This window comes from Camelina sativa, chromosome 17 (assembly GCF_030686135.1).
Source record: "Camelina sativa cultivar CO46 ecotype springtype chromosome 17, ASM3068613v1".
NCBI lineage: Eukaryota > Viridiplantae > Streptophyta > Magnoliopsida > Brassicales > Brassicaceae > Camelina > Camelina sativa.
In genome coordinates, this window is record NC_141896.1 from 35,335,504 (window position 1) to 35,348,184 (window position 12,681).

Below are 12,681 nucleotides of genomic sequence, written 5' to 3' on the forward strand. Positions count from 1 at the left end.
CTCAGCCCAACTCCTCACCGCATATGAATCGCCATTGTCTTGAACTGATATGTTTCCCGATAACTGATGGTCGAAGACTCCATCGGCGAAAGGTAACACCAGCTCTGCTTTGGCTACTCATACATCCTATACAGAACCTGGCTTTAGATGTTTTTAGGGGCTTGTGGTTTGAGGAAAATTCAATATGGTTCCCTAGTTCATGTATCTCGGTCTGTTCTAGCACTAGTGATAAACTTGGCTCTGATTTTATGCTCATTGACGAGTATCACTTAAGCTGGTCACCTGATGATTTAAAGCATCCTTTTCGTCCCACTCCTACCACTCGGATCCAAGACCATCTAATGTTTAGTGCGAATCATCGATATGATCCAATCCTTATGCTTTGTTTGGTAAAGCAACATTGTCCTGACTACAAAACCATAGTCTACCAACCGTTCGCTAGAACACCTTTTCAACGTCATTAAGTCTAGATTTGACTATGACAAGTTTGTCTACCTTTGAGCTACTCATGGAAGACCTCTCAACAAACCTTGATCTCACATGGGGCAACCTGCTATCTAGCTTTTGCTCTAAAGCTCTCTTGGACTCTTTGTTGATCTATTTTATTTTACTTTGGCATTGGGGAATGCCTCTTTTGTTGTATGGTTTAAAATTTGGATTCTTGAATCCTTTTCCTTGTATTTCGTTTAGAAATGAATGAAATCAAGTGTTTGACAAAAAAAAAAATACAGTATTTATAATGGATGTTTTTTCTTTAAAAATAGTTAGCTATTAATTAACAGTTACGAGGGATTGACAAGACCATTTGTACGTATATCATCATTAAGCACAGAACTATACTTCTAAGAGCACCTCTATAATTCTTTTCATGTGTACATCTTAATTCATCGCTTGGTTCAATTTTATACTTTAAATTAAAATTTAGTTATACATGTCAGTTGTGTTAAAATATTAGTAATTTTTTTTAAGAAACTCAATAGGAATCTAATGGATGAACAGTGGCGGAGTCAATTGACCCTGGTGAAAAATAAAAAATAATTGAATTTTGCTGTAAAAAAAAAATTAACCCTTACCTAATAAGACAATTGACCCATGTGAAAATTAGTCTAACAAGATTATTGACCCATGTGAAATTATAAGTTACATTAAACTTTATAAACAATATTAAATTCAATAAGGCTTTTTGTAAATATATTATATTGTTAAGCATATTTCTATAAATTAACCTAAATATTTAACATCTAATTTGTTTTTTATACACTATCGTTAGTTTTTTTTATTTAACACCTGAACACTATCGTTTTTTTTATTTAAGCATATTTGTGTTTTTGTTTCGTGTTGGTCTTGCTTAATTTGCTCTGTTTTTGTTTGCTCTGTTTCTGAACTCTATCGGTTAATAGAACACTATCGTTAGTCTACAAAAATTAGTTAAATTTAAGTATTTTTGTTTAAAAAAAATTATGACCCTCGTGGATACATTTTCTGGCTCCGCCACTGTGGATGAAATACTCTAACTAAGTAATATTTTTTGACTAAATGAACTAACTTGATAATATTAGTTTTAGTAGGTCGTGTGATATATCCGCATAAAACTTCTGCAATTTTCTCAAAGTGAGACAGATAAAAAACACACACGTCTCCATCAATCAAGGTGTACCGGATTCTCCAGCCTCCGTAGTCATCATCGTTCATGATACCATGCAATAGCAGGTAAGTATCTCAATGAATTAAAAAGTATACCTCTTGGTATATAGTATATACGTCTCTCATATACATGGTCCTTTAATCTTTTCGATTTTAGCTGTACCCCGTTTATATGGTTTAACTAGCAATTGATCCGCGCTACGCGCGGTAGTTAGATTAAGGTGTATTCTGAATTTTGTTGTGTATTTTTTTTTGGTTACGTTTGTTGTTGTATTTGATTTTGGTTGCTTATGTTGTTTTGTTGGATATTTTATATACAAATAGGTTTTGCAGTAAGTATAATTTAGTATGCTGTTTTTCCTAAAAAAAATTGAGATCATTTTGTGTGTTTTTTTGGTTTTTCATATTTTTCAAGAAAAGGCTAGAAATCTCTAAAACTCAGGAGAATCGTTTTCTCTCTTCTTTTTATCTTTTCTTTCACACATTAGCACATCATGCATTATGATGAAAATTGAAAAAAATATATATATAATGGTAGATTAAATTAATTTAAATCTATATATATATCTGTCAAATAGTTGCAAACTAAAATGAAAGAGAGAAATACATAAGTTTTAAATATAATTGCAGTTACTGAACCTATGCATGCCATTTTTTATAACTGTTTCAAATGGTTTTTTCCTTTTTTATTATAACGTCTACTGATTTTGTTAGTTTAAAGTGAATGCATTGACTAAACTTATGCATGCCATTTTTCAACAGTAAAAGTTGGTTTTGTCATTTTAAATTTTAACGTTTTCTCACTTTTGTATTTATTAGTAACAAAACGTTATAACGCTTAGTATCTGGTTTTTGCCTATAAAAGAAAGCAATACATGTCATTTGTGAAGATATCTTCTTCAGATTTTTTTTCCGAAAATATTTATAAAATTTTTCACGAAAAATGGGTGAATATGATAGAGTTAAAGATCTACATTCATGGAGATCTGGCTGGAAGATTCAAGTGAAGGTGTTAAGGAAGTGGAGGAAAGTTACTCAGGACGATGCTACAATTCAACTAATTATGTGTGATGCATTTGTAATTATATAGATATTTACCTGTTAATATCATTTAGATTAGTTTAACAATTAGCAATATATGTTTAAGTAATTGTTTTTTGTTCATTTGATATAGGGTGACAAGATTGAAACAACGATTACTGAAGATTTGTTTGAAACATTTGATCATCAAATAGAAGAAAATGATTGGAAAATATTTTCAACTTTTTATGTCTGTTACAATGACCGACAGCTTAAGCACACTGATTGTGATTACAGGATCATGTTCATCAATGAAACCACCGTTGAGAACTCAGCAGTGATTTCCAACAATCACTTTTTTGATCTCGAAAGGTTTGATAGAGTTTTCGAAGGATATCATGCTGTGAGAAATCTCCCATTAGATATGTTTTTTAATATATAATCCTATTTGTACATTTTTATATATATTTTTTCTTTCTGTAATCAATAATTTTATACAAATATTTGGTTTTTTTAAAAGACATAATGGGTGAAGTCATGAATGTGAAACCTCTCTTTAATCTACATGATCCAAATGCCGAGATGCCACATGAGATGATTAGGATCTTACAGTTTTCTCTAAGAGATTTGAGGTTTGTTAACTTTCTCATTGATTTTGCGCATATGAATTTGTTGATGTGCTTAAATTAATTTCATACTAAGGCATGTTTTGGTGTAAACTATAGTGGACTTGACATACCAATAATTGGTGGAGCACAGGATATTATCATGTTGTTGCAGTCCTCCAATTTTGGCATGTCAAATACCAAAGTGGTGGTAATATAATAAAACTTTATGATTAATGTTATGCTACATTAGTATTTAGGTCTATATTAAATGATAAACCAGCCGAATGTTTATAATACAACTGCTAATGATATTGTACATTAGTATTTAGAGGTATATTTAATAGTAAATCAACCTAATTCTTATAATACTACTGTAATCGTTTAAACTTATATACTTCTTGTATTTTTAGGTAAAAGAATGAAATTGTATTCTACACCAGGGGTTTCAAAGATTTATTTTAAACCACCAATTGCAGAGGTCGAAGATTTTAAGAAGAGGTAATACATATACTTTCATTTCTACTATATGACATAAATAATGAAAGAACAATTGATTAACTTTGTACAAAACTATTATGCAGGCTTGAGTAAACCCAAGGTTCTGAAGATGATGAAAATGATTGAAGAAAGATTGGTTTTAAATTTTCAATAAGACACATGTGGTGCTCTCCGATTTGAAAGTTTAAGTTTTATTTAAAAACTTTAGTTTGCATTTTTATGTTTCTGTTTCAAGAGATATTTGCTTATATTTGAAGTGATTTCTGGATTTATGATTTATTCTCTTTAAAGTTAATTTTGTTTAACAACTATGATCTAAATACAAATATTTATGAACTCAAGCAAGAACATAACCGAATTAACTATAAACAATAAAGAAATTTGATCATATATAGATTACAACTTATGTTTTTTATAAGAGGAGGTTGCATATATCCACGCTATCATTCAAAGCACCAAACAAACATATTATGTCCTACAGATATATACATGTCAAGAAGAAACATATAAGTTGTGAACCAAAGAGACGGAGTTGTGAAGCTAAATTTGTGTATATAGCGTGATTATACAATAAGAGAATTACAAATTTATCAAACTATCGTGATTGAATTATTAATTTCACTACGGTTCATAATCCTTTAAATTAGGGAACTGACAAATTTTGTATTGAAAATTTTAAATAATAACTATTAGATTGTAGCCACGATTTCTACTGAACAAATTTAAACAATTTCTAATTTTATTACATGGGTAATAATCTAACTAAAGCTAATTACAGAGAATATAAATCGGACAAACTGACCTCTATCTTAAATCCAACTGATTTCTCTCTTGATCCAGCATCAACGGATTGCTTTGCTTGATTCGATTAGGTATTAATTATCTTTCGGAAAACAAATCAAAGATTTTGAAATTGAAAAAGTATCTTGGTTTCTTAGGGAGCAACCTCATACTGGTTGGAGACATAGCTAGAATAGTCAAGGTACACAAGGCTTGGTGCTTCGAAAAAAACGATTCGGCGGTGAGCCGGTTGGTCATAGGGAAGAATGGAAAAAATCACAAGTCGCTTGATGGATGCACTCTCCACGTCCGTACCGCAACCAGCAGAAGAGTCGGGACAATCACCATCACGTATGTATAATTCTTCGAGCACAGGGCAGCCATGGATGAGGAGAGAGTAGTAGTCATGACCAATCGAAGTTGATAAGAGAGAAAGTGATTTGAGGGCTGGGAGAAACACACGCTCGGCCTCAAGATCATATGCACCAGATAACGTGAGCTTCACGAGTGTGTTACTCATGAACAACTTGGTTTCGATACAAATACCGGAAAAAAGAGTGTGAGGTGCGTACAAGTGTAGTCCCAATAAATAAGGGTGTTCCAATGCAGTCAATATCCAACGGTTGAGACAATGATAGTATTCTTTGTGGCGCAGACGACACAGAGACGACAGAGATAACTTGTTGATGTGAGAATTGGTTTTGGTGACCAGAAGAGCAAGTGTTTTATCTACGAAATCAGAGAAGAGATGTGGACCAGTAGTTTCTTCTTCCTCGCTGGGATACACAACCACCGAGTCATCAAAACAAAGGGTGTCTACAAGAAGCAGCAGATTCTCCTTGCTCCACCTCTTGGACAGAACCGATGTGGAAGCTGCCACTTTTGTCGGAAGTAAAGACAGGAATTTGCCAAGAATCTCATCTGGCAAATTGCTTATCAAATCTCTACCCGCCATTAATTTTATTAGGGCTTGCTTTATTTCTCTACCTACCTAACCTAACAACCTACACGCCACTAAAACTGGATGATCGCTAAGTTCTCTACTTTCCTCCTATCGACCTGAATCCAAAACAATAAAGCCCAAAGTTCGAATCTTTAAACGAACCCCCTTTCCAGAACCAAAAGGCAAAGTCCGAGGGTTATTCAGAAAGATAACATAATTTTGAGAACTAAACAAAAGAAAAACTTACCAAAAGCTATGGATTTGTTTTTAGAGACGCTGCTTTGCTTACTTTTATAAAATTGTTTAGTTTCCAGTTTCAGGTTTAATACTTTTTCTATCTTTTTTCTTGGGTTATATTGGAGTTTAGCTACCAAATAAAATTGGTGATCACATTTGTTATAAATATCTTTTAGCCATAGACTTCTCATACGAAATATTTGGTAATACATCAAGAAAAAGAAAAATTTTCAGCATGAGCTTCTTGTGCTAAGAATCAGTGTGGTTTCTTCATCGCTTTCAACTTTGTCGTCTTTCATGCGCTGTAACAAGATATCAATGTTACTTCCACCTTCTCGTATATCAGCCTTAAGATGAGCATGATACATATGTCTGTTCACACCGATACAATTCCTAAGAGATGCAACAAAGCTTTCTACTTCTCTCAAGCTTCCTTCGTCCTCTAGCCAACTCAAAACACTTGTAACCAGCTTCAACCCAGGTCTTCATTTCCTGTTACCCACTTCTATACCCAAGGCAGTTTTCATACACTTAAAAGCATTATCTAAAACACCCTTTTCAGCATAAGCAATAGCCACAAGTCCCCAAGAATCAGGTGTAGTAGCTTTCCCTCTCCTCGCTAGATCCTCAAGCATTGCTTCTGCCTTTTCCTCCATACATTTCCCAGTATACCCACGAATCACAGTGTTAGGGACTCGGAAATCGTAACAGTTCCCGGATAATTCCCATTCCGTTAGTACTTCCTCAGCTTCTTTAAGATCATCAATCTTCACAAGCGACAGCAACACAGTTAGATAGTCCTGATTTATTCTCCTCTTACAAGCTTCTTTCACCAAACCCCATAGCCTTAATACCTCTAACTTGTTTCCTAACCTAGTATATAGAGTAATGAGATGATTGTAACCTTCACCATCCTTATTCTCCAGTCTATGTTCCGACATTCTCAGAAGCTCAATCGCCTTATCACGATCACCACCATCGATATAGAACTTGGCAGCAAGATATAGTGTTCCAGTCGATTGTCACATCCGGTTCTCTCTCCATATCTTGCAAGATCACACCAATCCTCACGAGATCAGACATGGAACCAAAAGCATTAATACATATCCTGAAACTGTAATTATCCCGAGCAACATTATATTCCTTCATCTCCTCTAAAACCCTGGGAACTTTCTCGTGCTGACCGAGATTAGTGTCAAGACACATGATGTAGTTGTAAATAAGAGAGGAAGAAGCGAAACCCATCTCCTTCATCTTCTGAAAATGAAACTGAGCCTTGTCAACGTTCTGCTGCCTAACGTAACAATTCAAAAGCGCTTCGTAAGTCTTATCGTTCTTGTACTGTTCGTTGAGGTTCTCGAAGTACTCTTCCGCGGTAACGAATCCATGAACTCTACCAATGAGATCAAGATGAACCGCGTGTTCTGTTGGTAAGAACACACACATACACCAGTCTCGTTCATCCATTTCGAAACCTGCATAATATAGTTAAACCCCTAAGATTTTAATTCGGCAGGTAAAAGAGAGAAAGATGCTAGATTTCTATAAAATTACTGACCTCGAGAGCGTGGAGGAAGCGTTTGCGTGAACGATGCGAATAAGCTCAGCAACAGAGACCTTCTTGCCGCATTGAACCCAATTTTAGAGTTTTGGGTATACACTTGATTTAGGGTCTCCTAAAGGACTGATTTTGGAGTAAAGTGTCGTCTTTTTAACTCTGTTGGTGTAGTAGTATCTGCTCGCTATCCAATTCGCCGGTAATCGCCTCAGTATATTCATTGATTCCGGCGACAGAGACGACGAAACCTCTCTGAAAGCTTGGAAAATTATTTACAAAATGAAAATAAAACATAAAGGTCTGCAGTTCAATCTTAGCAGCGACATGTTTTAATTGTTTTTTGAAGGGTTATGACTTATGATATGAGTGACAATTGCAACTTAAAAGCTAAAACCTTTGATAAAGATTCACAATACCTTGTTCCTTCTTCTTTCCTATGTGGTTCTGCAACAAACTTAACAATGGAGTCAATCTCCTGTTGGGTATACAAAGGAGAATACTTTCTCGTGGATATGGATCTTCTTCTATGGGAAAGTTTGATCTTTACAAAAGGATCTCGCCTCTTGGAGATCTTAATATTTCAATTGTTCCTGTACTTGACGAATGGCTTGGAGAAGGGAACTACACCAGTAAAGAAGACCTTCGTGGAATGATTAAGAAGTTGATGAAGTACAAACGATTTGGTCATGCTCTTGAGGTTTTTTTCTACTTCATTTCTCAAAAACATTGTAAGAGATTGGTTTATATAACAGAAGGATTTATGACAATTTAAGGAAGAAGTAGTGGACTGTCCATTAATTTAGAGAAGATGGAAGATCAAAGGGTGAAACACCATGGATCATGAGTTAAGAAGAAGAGCAACCGGTGAAGATGGAGCGTCGTCGACGGTACGGAGAAGAGGCAAAAATAGGTTAAATCCATAGAATAGAAAAACATGTGGGCCTGAATTTTCTCTGCAAAAATTTGGGCCAAGTCCAATCCGAAAAACCCAAAATATTTGAGAAGGAATGCTGAGGTGGCTTCACGAGAAGAGAGAAAAATGTAACTTTATATATATAGATTTATAAGTAGTAAGTTATTCAAGCCCAATTAACCTACTACTACTCTGTAGAATTTGGTTGATTTTTGTAAGATTTTTCGGTGTTGGGCCGAATTTTTATTTGAAATTGATGTGCAATTGATCGGCCCTTCTTTTTGGTTTTTTTCTGCGACAGAGTTGATCCATTTAAGCAGGAGATCGGGTTCTTTAAAAAACACGCGGATCCTGCACTAAACGGGTCGGGTAACGTCGAACTTTTGATTTCGGACGATTGTGCCCTTGTCAATTTGCAGAAACGGTTTTCCTTCATGTAATATTGAGTGGCAATTTAAGTAAATACTGAGAGGATATTTGGTCATTTTGCTAAACGTACTCCTCATTGAAAAAGATATAACCGTTTGCAAAACGCGTTGGATGCAATAATAATTTCCACAGTTCTTCGTTAAAAAAAAAAAGAATTTTTTTCTCCCAAATTAGATTTCTTCTTCTAATCTCGTGATCGATCGAAGATTTATTCTGTAGATCAGTAAGTTTTTTTTTTCTTCTACAGATTATGAATTGTTGTTTCAAGGATCGATCTATAAGCTTTCGTGTAATCGATCTTATATCGGTACAGATCTAGGGTTTATGATGGTACTTGAAGGATGCTTGATTCGGCGTTAAACTGGTTGAATCGTCTGGGTTCCTTCTTCTTTTTGTCCTGGTGAATGGTTAGATTCGTTCCTCATCTTTTTGCGATTTTGATTTTTAGGGTTTCCAGGATTATTAATAGTTTGTTCTTTGTTTTTAGGGTTTGAAGATTGTCTCCGCATGAAACATTCTTCGAGGTGTGTAAATCTTTGTTATTACTATCGTATTTGGATGATGTTTGATTCGGCGTACAACTGAGTTCTTTCTTCTTCGTCCTGGTGATAATTGGTTAAGATTTGTTCCTTATATTTTTGCGATTTTGGTTTCTTAGGGTTTCCAGGATTCTTAATATTTTGTTCTTGTTTTGGTTTCTTAGGGTTTCCAGGATTACTTGAAAGCATTCTTACTGAAGCCATGTTTGAGGTACTTCAGCTACCGCAAGTAGTGTTTAGCTCCAAAATGACTCTTGCCTTCACACTTCTTTTTTCATATTTTTCTCAGATTCCAGATGATAAAAAGGGAGATGAAAGAATCGACGCGGTTATTTTAGATGAGGAATTAACAGGCTCAGAAGCTTCTCGTGGTTGCACAGCAAAAGTACTTAAAGTAGACGGGGCTTTTGAGCGGTACCTCAGCGAGAACAAGTCAAAAGATGCTACAGAAGCAACGGTACGACTGTAAAAATCATTTATTGTCTGCTCCTTGAGTCGATATAAACTAGTTCTGTGGCAGTTAATGTCACATATTTACTCTTCTGAAAGTCTGTTGAATAAGAGCAAGTAGTTGTGTTTCTTACCAACACAGCTTGCATATGTTTCTTTACTACACGTTGAAACTTGTGTTTACACTTGGCTATAATGACTACTCAAACCTGATGGGGGTAATTTGCAGGTTGACGAAAGAGTGGGATCAGCGAGAGCATTGCTGAGTAACTTTATCTTACCTTAAATTCTACAATTAAATGTCCACAGCTGCAGATGAGTGAGCTACAGAACCGGTTAGATGCAGAGTTTCTATTGGCTCAGATGTGTTCTGTCAAGTTCAAAGAATGGATAGTTGTTCTTGCCACTCTATTACAACGGTCCGAGGTATAAATCTTTTAGATTACCACCGTTATCACGACTTTAAAGCATGACATTGACATAGCCAGATTGTTTCTTTAATTGTCACAACGCAGGTTCTTTATGATATTTTCCGGTATGATCTACGGTTGTGGAAAGCATATAGTATGACATTACAGGTAACTCTTGTTTCCATAACAATCACTCTCCATCTCACCAGTTGTATGTCTCTTTAAAACTTGTTCGTTGTTTCAGTCTCACCTGGGTTTCGCTCAGTACCATGACTTGCTTCAGATTTTAGAGGATAAACTGTCAGCGACCGTCGGAGAAGAAAGCAATAGAGGTTCCATCTCTTGATAATATTGTTTATTTCTGAAGCTTTTTTCACGTTAACATTTTCTGCCTGAGTTTTCACTTTTCGTGTAGATAAACATAATTTTAGAAGAAATAAGAAATACATCCCCACACTACGCATGTACTTTTACTATTTTATTTTAGTTATTTTGGTCATAATAGGAAAACAAAATCTTGAATCATGTCATGTTTAAGTTTTGAACCAGAAGATTTGACCTAAGTAATCCATTGTTTCTGCTACTCAATCCTCTTTCAGCTGAGAATTTATTGATTTGGGGATACAGAATCTAGTTCTTGGATCTTAAGGATGACAAAAGAAACACACATTGTATTTACTTTGATATTAGACATTCTTAAGCCTTATCTCATTTCGATCGTTTAATCAATAGGCGTGAAGCTTGATGATATCAGACATTCTTAAGCCTATCTCATTTTTGTTTTTGTTTTTGTTTTGCAGACATAATCATTTTTTCTTCATATATATAAAATAAAATTTACGGATAAACGAGTAAAACCGGGAGAGAGACAACAGTCGGAGTTGTGTTTTGCAACCATATCTCTTTTGCTAAGTGAGCAGGTCCCTTTTGCTGGGAAGGACTTGTCTGTGTAAGTGCTTTTTCTGTACGTGTCTCTGCCGTGCCCAGCATTTACCGTATGAGTTGAGTTGACACAGTAATGTTTTGTGACTGGAAATGTGAGGCCAATTCTTTCACTCTGTGTAGGAGCAATTTTGTGAGGGACAGCAAAACTATGCTTTTGGGACTCTCTGATGGATGTTTATATAGTATTTCCTGGAAAGGAGAGGTAATAATGTATATCTGCCTCATCTTCGTTGTTTGCTTTTGGGTTCTTTGTGCAGGACTCCTGATTTCTAAATTTGTGTTTGTCTTTGTAGTTTGGTGGAGCTTTCAGTATTGGCTTCCATTCTTCTGATAGCAACAATGATAGACTCTTGTCCTACACTTTTGGTAATGGGCTAGTTTCTGGAGTAGCTTCGGAAACACTTGCATCTGATGATGATTTCTCAACAGAGTCGGCTATTGTTCAGCTATTGGTTAAGATTCTTAATAGTTTATTCTTGTTTATAGGGGTTGAAGCTTGTCTCGGCTTGAAGCAATTGTTGAGGTATGTAAAACTCTGTTCTCGATTTCACTTTCTGTTTTTTTTTTTTTTTTTTTTTTGGTTTTGTTTTCTGAGTTGTGGATGATTGAAATCGAACGAGAGAACAAATATGTATGAACAGCTCTCGTAGATGAGATCGTTTCGCAATTGACAATTTTATTGGGATTCTGGAATCAAGATGATTTCAATATCTGGTTGTTTTTTTTGGTTTTTTTGTTGGTTTTGTTTTCTGAATTTTGGAGGATTGAAATCGAACTAGAGAACAAACATGTATGATAAGTTCTTTTCGATGAGATTGTTTTGCAATTGACAATTCGTTTTGGGATTTTGGAATCAAGATGTTTGTTTCAATAGGATTTCAAAACCTTTTTAATCGTCCTTCAGATTCTTAATCTTGGGATATATTGTGAACAGTTTGGTTTTTGTTTTTCTTTCAAAACCCAAGAAGATTCATTGGCAGACACTAGTCTAATTGTGTTCTGTCAGATTCTTTTTGGGGACATTGTCCCTTGCAAACTGTGAATTGAACTGGCTGGGTAGTGCATGCATGTTGGGAGTTGGAAAAGATATTTCGATGGGAATTACCTACGGGTAAAAGTCTTAAGACAAACACTGAAAAGAGCTCTAAGAGTTTGGTACCCACGGCTTTGGATGGAAATAACCTATGGCTTAGAAAAATTACAAGAAATAAGAGGAGCTCTAAGAGTTGGAATGGGAATGACCTACGGGTTAAAAGTCTTAAGACAAAGACTGAAAAGAGCTCTAAGAGTTTGGTACCCACGGCTTTGGATGGAAATAACCTATGGCTTAGAAAAATTAAAAGACATAAGAGGAGCTCTAAGAGTTGGAATGGGAATGACCTACGGGTTAAAAGTCTTAAGACAAAGACTGAAAAGAGCTCTAAGAGTTTGGTACCCACGGCTTTGGATGGAAATAACCTATGGCTTAGAAAAATTACAAGACATAAGAGGAGCTCTAAGAGTTGGAATGGGAATGATGTACAAAGACTAAATAACACAAAAGCTCAAAATTATAAGACAAAAGAGCAAAGTCTTAAGGCAAAGACAAATAAAAGAGCTTTGGTACCCACGGCTTTGGATGGAAGGAACCTTTGGCTTAGAAAAATTATAAGACAAAAGAGCAAAGTCTTAAGACAAAGACTGTATAACACAAAAGAGCTCTAAGAG

The 12,681-nt window shown here is 35.2% G+C and overlaps 1 protein-coding gene and 2 pseudogenes across 3 annotated transcripts; 1 reads left to right on the forward strand and 2 right to left on the reverse strand.

Annotated features, from left to right (window-relative positions):
• Positions 1-438: 438 nt before the first annotated feature.
• Positions 439-5,514, reverse strand: LOC147924754 (F-box/LRR-repeat protein At1g48400 pseudogene; annotated as a pseudogene).
• Positions 5,515-5,960: 446 nt separating this feature from the next.
• On the reverse strand, positions 5,961-7,513 carry LOC147924755 (pentatricopeptide repeat-containing protein At4g21705, mitochondrial-like; annotated as a pseudogene).
• A 1,223-nt stretch (positions 7,514-8,736) lies between these two features.
• LOC104758281 (uncharacterized) lies at positions 8,737-11,845 on the forward strand. Of its 3 annotated transcripts, none has more exons than XM_087496332.1 (12): positions 8,737-8,853; positions 8,944-9,037; positions 9,118-9,245; positions 9,334-9,380; positions 9,459-9,626; positions 9,849-10,045; positions 10,135-10,197; positions 10,274-10,361; positions 10,830-10,978; positions 11,095-11,176; positions 11,268-11,340; positions 11,461-11,845. In XM_087496332.1, the coding sequence occupies exons 6-9, from the start codon at positions 9,935-9,937 to the stop codon at positions 10,856-10,858; spliced, it is 291 nt and encodes a 96-aa protein (XP_087352458.1). In that variant the 5' UTR covers positions 8,737-8,853; positions 8,944-9,037; positions 9,118-9,245; positions 9,334-9,380; positions 9,459-9,626; positions 9,849-9,934; the 3' UTR covers positions 10,859-10,978; positions 11,095-11,176; positions 11,268-11,340; positions 11,461-11,845. The 3 variants fall into 3 exon arrangements, with proteins under 3 accessions (XP_087352458.1, XP_087352459.1, XP_087352460.1); XM_087496333.1 differs by having other exon boundaries at positions 9,118-9,235; XM_087496334.1 differs by having other exon boundaries at positions 9,118-9,154.
• The last annotated feature ends 836 nt before the right edge of the window (positions 11,846-12,681 follow it).